We start from the raw sequence: 12,057 nt of genomic DNA on the forward strand, positions 1-12,057 counted from the left end.
TTCAAACAACCTGGCAGGGTTTTGTTACATTTATTACGTATACAACATCAAAGCAACATTGTTCTATGGTCATGGTACACATGTCAACCTTTGTTTAAAAGCTAAAATCACTGAAAAGTTAAATGTAATTAAAAGAGAAATGTGGTGCTTCTGGCTGAATGCCGATTCTTGCTTCCTGTATAGGGATGTGAAAATAATAGCACAAAATGGGGATGGGGAGGAGAAAGAGCATGCAGCCATCTCCACCTCAGCTCAGAGAAAAAGAAAGCCTGCCCCCTCCCCTTGACTGTACTCAGCTCCCCATGCTGTGGTACAGGTTCCCAACCAGAGCCAGCGATTAAGGCAGGAGGAAACAAGGCCACACAAGAACAAGGAAGTTCTGCACAGCAACTCAAGTCCTAGAGGGTATGTGCAAAATGTTTAGAGGGTTGGGTTTCAGTTACGGAGAGAAACTGGAAAATGACACTCCCCCCCCCCCCAGGCTTAGCAGGAAAAGCACTCCCAGTAGTAACGTTTTATATTGCTTAAGTATAATAGTTTATTGATAAACAAGTCAATAAAATACAAAAGGGAAAAAACCACTATACTAAGAAGGGGAAAAGAGCACCCCTTGTCTTTTCTTTCTTGGTTACGCATCAGCGTTGAAACCTTTTGGAAAAGTTTGGAGAGTGGGGCACGGTCAGGGGCTGGTCGCTGGCCTTGATCTCCACTGGCTGGTACCTGTGGATGGGGTTGGCTTTGTGTACCTGGGAAGGAAAAGAAGGAGGAGGTTCTAAGCACCGTCATCAAAGGAGAAAGTGCTGTTGTCAAGGAACAGCCTTGCTCACCGCCCCCCCCCCCCCAGGAGGGCCAACCACTGAGAGACTGCGGACGGAGCTGGAGGCATACAAGAGAAAATTGAGCTGTAAGTTCAAGTTAAGCCAATTTCAGTGTGCCTTCAATTGCACCTTCCCACCTCCCAGTATGTGTAGAAGCAAGGGTCAAGACATCCTGACCCGCCGAGACACAGGAACGGTTGCAGGTACCTTAAAAGTCAAAGGAACAGATGAAGCCACTTTATACCAAGGCAGCTCTCCAACATCTTTCCAGCTCAGAATTAACTGCTGCAAAGTGTAGTAGCACTCTGGCTGGGCATGTTTTCCCAGAAAATCCCCCACCCAAGGTAAGAGATCTACCACTGAGCTACAGAGCAGCCTTGGTTGGTTTTAAGACCTTCTGCCAGTAAAACTATTATATGTTATGCTATTTTATTTACTGAGCTGCCTGCACTGCTAAGCAAAGATGGGAACCATTGCTGACCCAGCTGCTTAGGCATCTATGATCCAGATTCATGCCCCTCAAGCCCCAGGCTCATTTACCAGCTCTTCTCTCAGCTCAGCCAACTCGGCTTTCCTCTGCTCTTCCTCATGACGTCTCGCCGTCTCCTGCAGCCGCGCTTTCTCAGCTTCAAGTTCCGCCATCCGCCTCTCGAATTCCTGCCGCTCTCGGGCGCGCCGCTCTGTGGCCAGCTGAAAGCTTTTTGGAGCTACGGAACCAGAAAGGACATCTGAGTTTCGGAATAGAAGGGGGAACAGCTCTTTATGCGGGAAGGTGGTGCCTGTCATGCAAAGCACCCCAATTGCACGTTTGTTTTTCAAAATGGAAGAGCAGCGCTGCTGGAGCAGACCAAAGGTCCATCTAGTGCTAGTCCTTCATCCTACAGGATCCAACTAGAATTTCAGCTGCAAAACTGAGCTTTGCAGAACTGGTTGGATGCTTTCTCTTGAAGCTTCATTTGCTAGGATTAAAGGTACAAGGCTTTACGTAGACACCTGGCTCCCTGCTCAGACAGGCCGTGGGCCATCCAGCCCAGCATCCTGTTCCCGCAGGGGCCAACCAGAGGCCTGTGGAAAGCCCACATGCAGGATTCAAACACAAGAGCCTCTCCTCTCCAGCAATTCAGAAGTATTGCAACCAAGGCTTCAGGGTGTGGGATGTAACATAAGCAGTCAAGTACAACACTTCCTGTTTGGCTAGAGTGGACACAGACAGGGGGATGTTGATCCAGCCAGTTGAACTTCCTGTTACACCTGGTCTGGAGCATCCTCCCCCTGCTGTGACCAGGTAGGTGGGTGTGACCCTTGCAGACCCTACAAAAGGTCCAGTCACGCAGCCACCTTCCTCTTTTGATGCCTTTTCTTCTCTTGGACTGCACTGCTGGCTCTCTGCCAGCAGCACATGGGAGCATCCTTATAAGGATGTAAGCCACACTGTATCTGTAACTACAGTACGAGCTAAAGGCTGCCTTCAGGGATCCAACCGTGAACTGAATGTGAGTAAACTTCTCATTACTTTTAAAAGAAGCTTCTTGTGTCTTTAATCTTTTTAGGAGGGATAAAAGGGGTCCTACCAGGAATATGCTCCAATCTGAACAAAGCCAGATTGGATTGCTTAAGTAAAGAGATTCAAACCAATCTACCAACTAGCTTCCTGCTGTATACTGGGGAATGTCACTCTGCTGCCAACTCACAAGCGTGAGTTACAAAGGATACTATTAAATCAATATATCCTCTCCTAGTACCTACAACATTCCCACAAAGGGCACTGACAATATTCTGTCACCCAAGAGCAAGCTTGCCTCTTCCATGGAGTAGCCATAAGCCGAGCCCTTTGTCCTCAAGGAACTGAGGAATGTAGAGAAGGCTGGAAGTGGTTGCCAGGATTATGACTCCATGCCTTCTGCTTACGCCTGATCTAACTTAGCACTCAATCAACAGCCATGTCTCCACACAGCTGTCAAAAGTTGCTGCCCTCACCTGTTCTTGTGGCAACTGAGATGGGACTTCTCCCTGCTCCCCAGGCACAGATGCAAGCTAACATCACGCAAGGCACCACTTTGGGGTTAAGTGGCTGGGCCCTGAAGGCTGCCCAAGGGAGCCTCACCTGAAAGGACTTTGCTCTCCCTCTTGGGCACAAAGGGTTCCTGGTGCAACACGGTGCTTGGCTGAGCCTTGAAAGAGGCAGCTTCCCTCTGTTGTTTCATCTCTTCCTTGAGCTGTTCAGGAAGGGAGGGAAGTTGGGGGGAAAGAGATTTAAGAGAACCCCAGACACTCCTCACCAAGGCAAACAAAGTCCACAAGGCAGACTGACAAGTCAGCAAAAATAAGGTACTGTGGTCTAGTAACGACTGGGTTGGCTAGGATTTTAAGAATTTGATTCAGTTTCTTCCTTTCTACCACACATTATCTAAGAGCGTGTTTACAGACACTATGCACTTGCACACAAGTACAAATACACACTCCTTGTCATACACACGTGGCCCTTGAGCCATGCGACAACACGCGGCTGGAAAATCACTAAAAGCAGCGATGATGAGAAGGGACCTGACTCTATACACCCAAGTATTCTTTAAAACAATGTACTTTAAGCAGCAAGTTCCGGGGCTGAAAAGCATCCATTCAACAAGGAGGGCTTATTCCATATAGCTACTTCTCTCTCTCTAGGCCAGATGTGGCTAATTTGAGCCTTCCAGATGTTGTTGGACCACAACTACCTTTATTAGCCCTGACCAGTGGCCAAGTGGGCTAGAGTTTGTGGGAGTTGAGGCTCAGTAACATATGGAGGGCTCCAGGTTAACTATCCCTGTTGTAGGAGAAGGCAGGGTGGAGAGTAGAGATACAGATCTTGCATTCTTCCCTGTGTGGGTGAGCAATTTTGATGCATAACAGGAAAACCATCTCTAGTAGGATGCTTCCCCCATCTGTTTCTCATGACCCTATCCACACAAGGCCACTTTGGCCAGACAAAACACTGCAGGAAGAGGCCACTAGGACGCTCCCAGTCCAAACACCGGAATCAGCCCCCACAAGTGCAGGGTTGTGTTGGATGCTGCTTCCGATGGCAGCCTCAGACTCTCTCCTCTTCAAACGATGGAAGGGAAATGGTAAAGATGGCCAGGAAGGGCCCCCGGCTCAGTCAGCTGCTCAGCCCCCTCACCTGCTGCTCCCACTGCTCTTGCTTCACAGCTCCTCTCATATCAACAGCCAGTTGGAAGGGCTCCAGCTTGGTGGGGCTCTTAGTCTTCTTTTCCGGAAGGCTGATGTGGTCAAAGTGGGGCAGGGGGAGTGCTTTGAACTTTGGCACCTGCCAATGAAACACAGAACAAGGCTCAGCATTGCTGGTGAGATGAAGACTTGGAACATAGTAAACACATCATAGAATCATAGAGTTGGAAGAGACCACAAGGGCCATCGAGTCCAACCCCCTGCCAAGCAGGAAACACCATCAGAGCACTCCTGACATATGGTTGTCAAGCCTCTGCTTAAAGACCTCCAAAGGAGGAGACTCCAACACACTCCTTGGCAGCAAATTCCACTGTCAAACAGCTCTTACTGTCAGGAAGTTCTTCCTAATGTTTAGGTGGAATCTTCTTTCTTGTGGTTTGGATCCATTGCTCCGTGTCCGCTTCTCTGGAGCAGCAGAAAACAACCTTTCTCCCTCCTCTATGTGACATCCTTTTATATATTTGAACATGGCTATCATATCACCCCTTAACCTCCTCTTCTCCAGGCTAAACATGCCCAGCTCCCTTAGCCGTTCCTCATAAGGCATCGTTTCCAGGCCTTTGACCATTTTGGTTGCCCTCCTCTGGACACGTTCCAGTTTGTCAGTGTCCTTCTTGAACTGTGGTGCCCAGAACTGGACACAGTACTCCAGGTGAGGTCTGACCAGAGCAGAATACAGTGGCACTATTACTTCCCTTGATCTAGATGCTATACTCCTATTGATGCAGCCCAGAATTGCATTGGCTTTTTTTAGCTGCTGCGTCACACTGTTGGCTCATGTCAAGTTTGTGGTCAACCAAGACTCCTAGATCCTTTTCACATGTACTGCTCTCAAGCCAGGTGTCCCCCATCTTGTTTGTTTTTGCCCAGTTCTCTAATCTGTCAAGGTCATTTTGAAGTGTGATCCTGTCCTCTGGGGTGTTAGCCACCCCTCCCAGTTTGGTGTCATCTGCAAATTTGATCAGGATGCCCTTGAGTCCATCATCCAAGTCGTTGATAAAGATGTTGAATAAGACCGGGCCCAAGACAGAACCCTGTGGCACCCCACTAGTCACTCTTCTCCAGGATGAAGAGGAACCATTGATGAGCACCCTTTGGGTTCGGTCAGTCAGCCAGTTACAAATCCACTGAGTGGTAGCATAGTCAAGACAGCATTTTACCAGCTTCTTTACAAGAATATCATGGGGCACCTTGTCAAATTTCTCCCTGTTTTCACATCAAGTGAAAAGCTCTTGGGGAAAGCTGGGAGAAGTCTTGGAGGCCACCTTCCCTCACCTAATCTTTCAGGTGCAACTTCTCTCTCCTTTTAGATGGAGGCCCTTCCAGCTGCTATAGACTACAATTCCCATCTGCCCCAGCCAGAATGCCCATGGTGGCTGGGAGTGACAAGAATTGCAGTCCAAAATAGCTGGAGGGCACCAAATTGGGGGAGGCTATTTAGAGATCAATAGGCACTACTTCTCCTCTGGTTCCCACCTGGCACCTGAGGTCAGGCAGATGGTGACTGGGGAAAAGCCCTTTTAAGTCACTGTGCCAGGGCTGTGACTAAATATCAGGAAGAACTTTCTGACCGTAAGAGGTGTTCAACAGTGGAATGGTCTCCCTCGGGAGGTTGTGGAATCTCCTTCCTTGGAGGTTTTTAAGCAGAGGTTGGAAGACCATCTGTCACTCAGGGGGGTTGGGTCCCTTCCAACTCTATGATTCTATGATCCTCTGCCTGAAATCCTGGGTAGCTGCTGCTGGTCAGCACAGACAATACTGAGATAGATGACCCAGCCATCTGACTTCATATGAGGGAGCTTCCTATACTTTGTCAGTACATTATATGCTCACATGGACCTTAGATCCCACAAGGGAATCCTTGTGGAATAGCAGCAAATAAGGACTGAGATTCTTTGTACAATGTAATGGTGTGAATAGTGAAGCTTACATTTGTAATGTTTTGAAAGATTTTAAGATAATATTTGTTTCCTGTTAATTATATTGCTTTGAATGTAGACTTTCTTTTTTGACTTCCTTCTGTAGTGTTTTATTTTGGATTGCTTTATTTCATGTTTTAATGTAGGTGTAATCAGCTTTGAGATTTTTTGGGGGTAAAAATGTAAAGCGGTCTAGAAATAGAAAGAATAATAATAATAATAATAATACAGATTGGCATTCACTTTTCTCCAACAGCCATCTACTTCCCTACAGATATTTTAGGCAAGTGAGCCTCCACAATGAAGCCTGGACAACTGATGTGAACCTCTGGCCTTCCCTTCTCTGCCAAAGACACTTTTAGAAGCTTGGTCTTAAATGTGAACAATTAAAACAAGGGTGAGGAACCTATGGCTCTGCAGATGTTGATGGACTATAGCTCCTTGAGCATTGGCCATGCTGGCAGGGGCTGGCGGGAACTGTTTCTTATTATTTTATATAACACTTAATTGCCAAAGTGGCCTCTAAGCAGGTTACAAATATAAAACCAGTTACACAATAAAACAATTCTGTTAAAACATTAAGATATGGGAGTGAGAGCCCAACAACATCTGGAGGACCCCAGGTTGCCCACCCGTGAGTTAGAGATATAACCAGCAGATTCCTACATAGCCCAGGGAATGGCCAACATCTGCTTCCGTCTTTTGTGGCCCATTTACATTGAGAATTGTGCAAAGATCCACTTTTGCTTTTGGACAGTAGTGTCAGGAGGAGGATGGCCTCTGTCCCAACAGGAAAAGGGTGTCCCTAAATGAAAAGCACCCACCTCTTCTTTTTGCAATTCTTCAATTTTCTTCTCTTTCTGAAGAAGCCTCTCTTTGTCCCGCGAGTCAAAGGAGAAAGGGCACATCTCCACCTGCCTAGGTTCTGCAGCTTTTGGCTTAAAGGGCACCCCAAAGTACGGCACTGGCTTGGCTTTGATCACAGGCACAACTTCCTCTTCCTGTAGAGAAAAACAGCATGGGAAATGGAGTAGGGAAGGGAACAAAGGCAGCCTCCACTCCCCCACCTGACCTTGTGTGAAGAGTTGCATCTTAAGGAGACTTGGAGAGGGCAGAACGGCAAATCCAGGAACCAGTTCAAAAAGGGACTCTTAAAAAATCACCCAGCCGCTAGAATATTTACCATCCAGCTGTGTCAGCTGATGGCCCGGAACTGCCTGGTTGCAGGCAAAACACTCACTGAGAAGGACTGAGCGGCTCATTTGAACCCTAACCCCTGTGTCCTGCCCTGGCTGGCTACAGCAGTGAAGCAACACTAGGGTCCCCAACTACCACGCACTACAAAAAAAGAATCACCTTCACTTTCTCCTCTTTAGCCAGGATGCCAACTCTGTTCTTCAGAGCAAATGCTGGGGACTGTGGAACTGTGGGAGGGAGCAGTTTTTTCTCAGGAACACCCTGCAGGAACAAAACAGCAAGTTGCACTACCGGTGAGTCAGGAAACATGGAGTAGTGTTAAAACAAATTCCCCTTCTACATTTTGCATTGGGACAAATCAACCTGGTGGAAACACAGCAGTGCCATCTGATGATCAGTTCTGCCCTTAAATACATAGGGCTTACATAGGGCTCTGTGTGCCCTGCACAAAACCCTCATCTTTGCTCACTCAAGTCTTAACCAGGAGAGAGTTCTGTTAATGTTAGAATCATTTTCAGTGGCCTCCCTGTCCCCTGGACTAATTTTATTTTGCTCGCCTTGGAAAGACACCTCTTCTCCCTCTTGCCTGCTGCCACTGCTAGCAGGTCAGAGCGCTAGGGAAACAAGGAGTGCTCCTTCCTGTATCCAGAGTGCTCAGAGCTGCTCAACCTTTCCAAGAGGTGAGCAAAAGTACCTTCCTTCCCATTGCAGTGCTGGATGGACAGCTTCCAGCAAGAGGCAATAAACCTTCACACACACCCTCCACGCTGCATGGATCGGGGAGACTGGATATCTGCCTGCTCCTGATTGTGAGAGTCCATTGTGCACCAACTTTGCGGTCCCCCCCCCCCCCACTGGCAGGCAACCCTAAGTTGGGGAGCCAACTGTAGATGCAGCCACTGAGTCCCAAAAGGTGCATCTCCTCTATGACAGGAGCTGGTAAGCATCTGGTTAGGGATGAAGGTGAGAGTGTTTCTGATGGATGTGGGGTAAAAGTAGGCAGTGAGCACAGCAGCCAAGCAAAGAGGCCGAAGGTCCATAGGTGAAAATGTATGAGCAGCAAGCAGTAGACTAGAGCAAGATGACTTGAAGCCAGACAAAGGATTGAAGCTCTTGGCATCCAAAAGGCAAAATGGAGGGCCTGGCGGAATGCAGATAATCAATCATAGATTCAGACCATCTTACTACCAACTTCAGCCCATTTTCCTTTGAGGTTGAAAAACACAAGCTGCAAAGATTACCACCACATCCTCCAGGATTTTAGTCGGACACGGCCTCGAATGGAACTGGAAGTGCTCCTCCTCCTGGTGCTTCTTCTTGCTCTCCCGTTCTTGAATGCGCTTCTCTATTTCCAAATCAAAGCCAACTGGCTTGGTGGGCTCCTTCACTGGAGGCTTCTTGGGCAAGACTGGTGTTCCCTCCAGGATCCGGGGGTTGAGCTCTTGAGCTTTAAACCTGTACCTGCCAGACGATGAAGCAAACGGTGAGACTCCAACGTGGAGTCGAAATTCCTCCATGCCATGGGCTGAGTAGAGACAACTGAAGTTGCCTGAGGTTAGCCCATTCCTGTGACACTTCAAAGCCATGGCCGTGTGCCTGCAATTTGACATTTCTGGCTGCAGAAGTTTTGAACTAACCCACAAGGCTCCTCCTGTCTGATGAGCAGACAGGGTAGTGCTAATGCCTTCTCCCACTCAGAAGGGAGGCTGACCAGCTTTAACATACCCATTCATGTGAGTGTACAAAGCTGCTCTATCCTAAGTCAAACCGCCGGCCCATTGAGTCCAATATAAGATGGGGAACACCTGGCTTGCCAGTAGTACATATGAAAATGATTGAGGGGTCTTAGCAGACCACAAGCTTAACAAGAGCCAACAGTGTGATGCAGCAGAAAAAACAAAAAACCTAATGCTAGTCTAGACTGCATCAGCAGAAGTAAAGAGTCCAGGTCAAGGGAAGTAATAGTACTGCTCTATTCAGTCTTGGTCAGACACACCTGGAATACTATGTCCAGTTCTGGGCACCAGAATTTAAGATATTGATAAGTTGGAATGGGTGTAGAGGGCCATGACCAAGATCATCAAGGGCGCTGGGTATGTTTAGCCTGGGAAAGAGGAGATAAGATAAGCCACCTTCAAATATCTAAACGGCTATCACATGGGAGGTGGAGCAAGCTTGTTTTCTTCTGCTCTGGAGGGTAGGACTTGTACCAATGGATTCCAATTAAAAGAAAGGAGATTCCAACTAAACATCACAAGAACAGTAAAGCTGTTAAACAGTGCAGTAAAGCTGTTAAACAGTGCAACATGGTGGACTCTCCTTCGTTGGAGATTTTAAAGTTGGATGGCCATCTGTCAGGGATGCTTTAGTTGAGATTCCTGCATTGCAGAGTGTTTGACTAGATGACCCTTGGGGTCCCTACAACTCCACAATTCTATGAGTCATGGGCGATGCTTACTTGAAGCAGCTCTCCAGAGTCTCTCAAAGCTCTACTACTGGACATCCTTAGCTGGAGAGGCTATAAATTAAACCTGGCACCTACAGGCCAAGCATGTTCTCAAGCACTAAGGTATGGACCCTCTTCTTCCAGAAGCATCCCTTCCCAGTTTTGTAGATGACATAATCTCAGTTGGAAGATCTGCCATGGAATAGATACAGGCAAATGCACAAACCAGCCTCTAATCAAGGAAGCCCTTGGGGGTGGGGGGTCTTGCTGCAGTCTCACCCAATGTGTCTCCCCAAGTATATTCATACCCTCAAGGGGCTCTGACTACTTTCCCTTACCCCCACTGGACTGCAGGACATACAAGCCTGAACATATATTAAAAAAATGGCCAGTAAGCACCTTAGAGATGTACTAAGTTTGTTCTTGGTATAAGCTTTTGTGTGCATGCACGCTTATTCAGATACCAACATGAACATGAAATCCATGCAGAGAGAAGCACTCACACAATTCTGGCTCACTGGCTGGATCCTACACCAAGGACACCACCAGGAGCCCTGAACTCTATTCAGTTCAGAGAGGCGTCATGTGGGCAAAGAGTTGCACTTACTGTTGAAGCTTCTCAATCTCCTCAGCCTCTAACTCAGCAGTGCTCTTGCATTTGACAGGTCTCTGGCGGGTCTTGGTTTCAAGGCGGGGAGTTTTGGGGTTGGTTACCTTGGCCTTAAGTGGCTTTGTTTGGCTTATGCCTGCAAGAACGGGTGGAAATGACCATAAACAAAAGCACAGCTTACCAAGTTATCTTTAAAAAAAGTAAGAGGTGCATTTAGCCAACTCTCATAATTGCAAATATGAAGTCTTATTGCCTTAGAAAAAAACAGGAAAGTATGGAAAGTGAGGCTGATGTTAGTCCTGATATATTCAACCCTTGCTTGTGCCATTCACAGTTCCCATTTTACATTTTTCCAAGTTTAAGCCTTGTGTCCTTGCCCAAACGCTTCAAATAAAAAGAGAGAGGGGAAGACAACGACACAAACCTAAATTCTGATCTTAACAGAATGCACTCTAGTGGAAGTAACTGAATTTTCTTAGGAAAATTAAGCAAAAGTCTCAATTCCAACTTCAACCTCCTATCTCTGACTGTCTAGCCCCCCTAGAACTGCACACTTGAAAAATAGCCAACCTATCTTTACTCCTCTTAGCAGGAAAGAAGAGGCACCGCTGTTTAGCAGTCTCCAAGACATAAATAATTGCACCTGATTAATGTCACCAAGTTCAGAGGGACTGTGCTCACAGTGGTCTTCCCACTGTCACAAAGGGGTTCCTGGCCAAGCCACTTGCAGCCTTACCTTCCTCGGTCTTCCTGCTCCTCAGGTGGTAACGTGGTGGGGTGCGTTGCTGGAAGTTTCTAACCTGCTGGGCCATTGATACAAATTCTGTGGAAACTTCATCAAACTTCCTTTTGTTGCTTTGGGACAGGTTGAAGGGTTTCGGGACTGTCATACCCTTAGACGCTTGGATCTGTAAGGAGACAGGGCTGGTTTGTTAGCAGAATGTTCTCAAGGCAGGATGCACCTTGGGCACTAGCCCACCAGCTGCTGACAAAATTTTCTTGGCCTGCAAGTCTATCTCATTCTAAAGCTCTTAGTGCAGTGCATGGTCTCCACACTTCCTCAAAAGAACATTTGGGAGTTTACCTGTGAACTGAATAAATAATTATTCATTTCAGCAGTGGATGAAATCTGCATATATACATTTTGAAGGCCCATTCCTTTTTAAAAGAAGCAATGCTGAAGTACAAGTTTACAGGTGTATTGTTCTGAAAGAGGCTAAAGTTGAAGCCTCTTTAACATACCATAAGGAAAGGGCACTATAGAATGGTTAGAGAGGGTCTCATCTAAGCAGAGATTAACCCCACAAAGTAGGCTACATACATGAGAAAATGTTGTATGCTGTATTGTTTTTAACACTCGATTGGGAGCCGCCCAGAGTGGCTGGGGAAACTCAACCAGATGGGTGGGGTATAAATAATAAATTTATGATAATGATGATGATGATGATTAGCAGCCTGTGTCAAGGTAACACGAGGCCCCAGCAAAAGACTCCAAAATAATCTGCCTCTTTTCTTTTTTAATTGGCACCTACTTCTTCTTGCCCTATATAGAATTTATTTCTTGCAAATCTTTTCGTCTGCAAATCTTTACACCCCAAGAGGTGCAACAACAGGCAGTTGAAGGCTCTCTAGCCAGAAGTCTCATTTCTTGATTCTCGTTGCTCTCACCGGAGATGGTGGGTGCCTCCTCAGAGCAGCTTTGAAATCCACCTCCTTATACTCTGTGGCAGGCTGATTTTCACCATGCTGTTTAATCCTTTCATCTGTGCGGAAGTGGAAATCTACTGGCTTGGTGACATGGGTCACCATCTTCTTGACAGTTTGCCCTGGTGGGGAGAAAGT

The 12,057-nt window shown here is 47.0% G+C and overlaps 1 protein-coding gene across 3 annotated transcripts in view; it reads right to left on the reverse strand.

Moving 5' to 3' along the window:
* Positions 1 to 472: 472 nt before the first annotated feature.
* Positions 473 to 12,057, reverse strand: part of TPX2 (TPX2 microtubule nucleation factor) — a 35,218-nt gene continuing 23,633 nt past the window's right edge. For 2 of the 3 annotated variants that reach the window (XM_081196179.1, XM_081196178.1), the window contains exons 7-16: positions 11,884 to 12,041; positions 10,952 to 11,123; positions 10,213 to 10,351; positions 8,401 to 8,620; positions 7,319 to 7,420; positions 6,787 to 6,963; positions 3,976 to 4,122; positions 2,923 to 3,034; positions 1,359 to 1,546; positions 473 to 746 (exon numbers count right to left, since the gene is read on the reverse strand). In XM_081196179.1, the coding sequence (XP_081052305.1) occupies positions 636 to 746; positions 1,359 to 1,546; positions 2,923 to 3,034; positions 3,976 to 4,122; positions 6,787 to 6,963; positions 7,319 to 7,420; positions 8,401 to 8,620; positions 10,213 to 10,351; positions 10,952 to 11,123; positions 11,884 to 12,041 (1,526 nt within the window). In that variant the 3' untranslated portion in view covers positions 473 to 635. The remainder of the gene's footprint in view (positions 747 to 1,358; positions 1,547 to 2,922; positions 3,035 to 3,975; positions 4,123 to 6,786; positions 6,964 to 7,318; positions 7,421 to 8,400; positions 8,621 to 10,212; positions 10,352 to 10,951; positions 11,124 to 11,883; positions 12,042 to 12,057) is intronic. The other variant, XM_081196180.1, reaches the window with a different exon arrangement.

The sequence above is a fragment of the Podarcis bocagei genome, assembly GCF_964188305.1.
Source record: "Podarcis bocagei genome assembly, chromosome: 5".
Classification (NCBI taxonomy): Eukaryota; Metazoa; Chordata; class Lepidosauria; order Squamata; family Lacertidae; genus Podarcis; species Podarcis bocagei.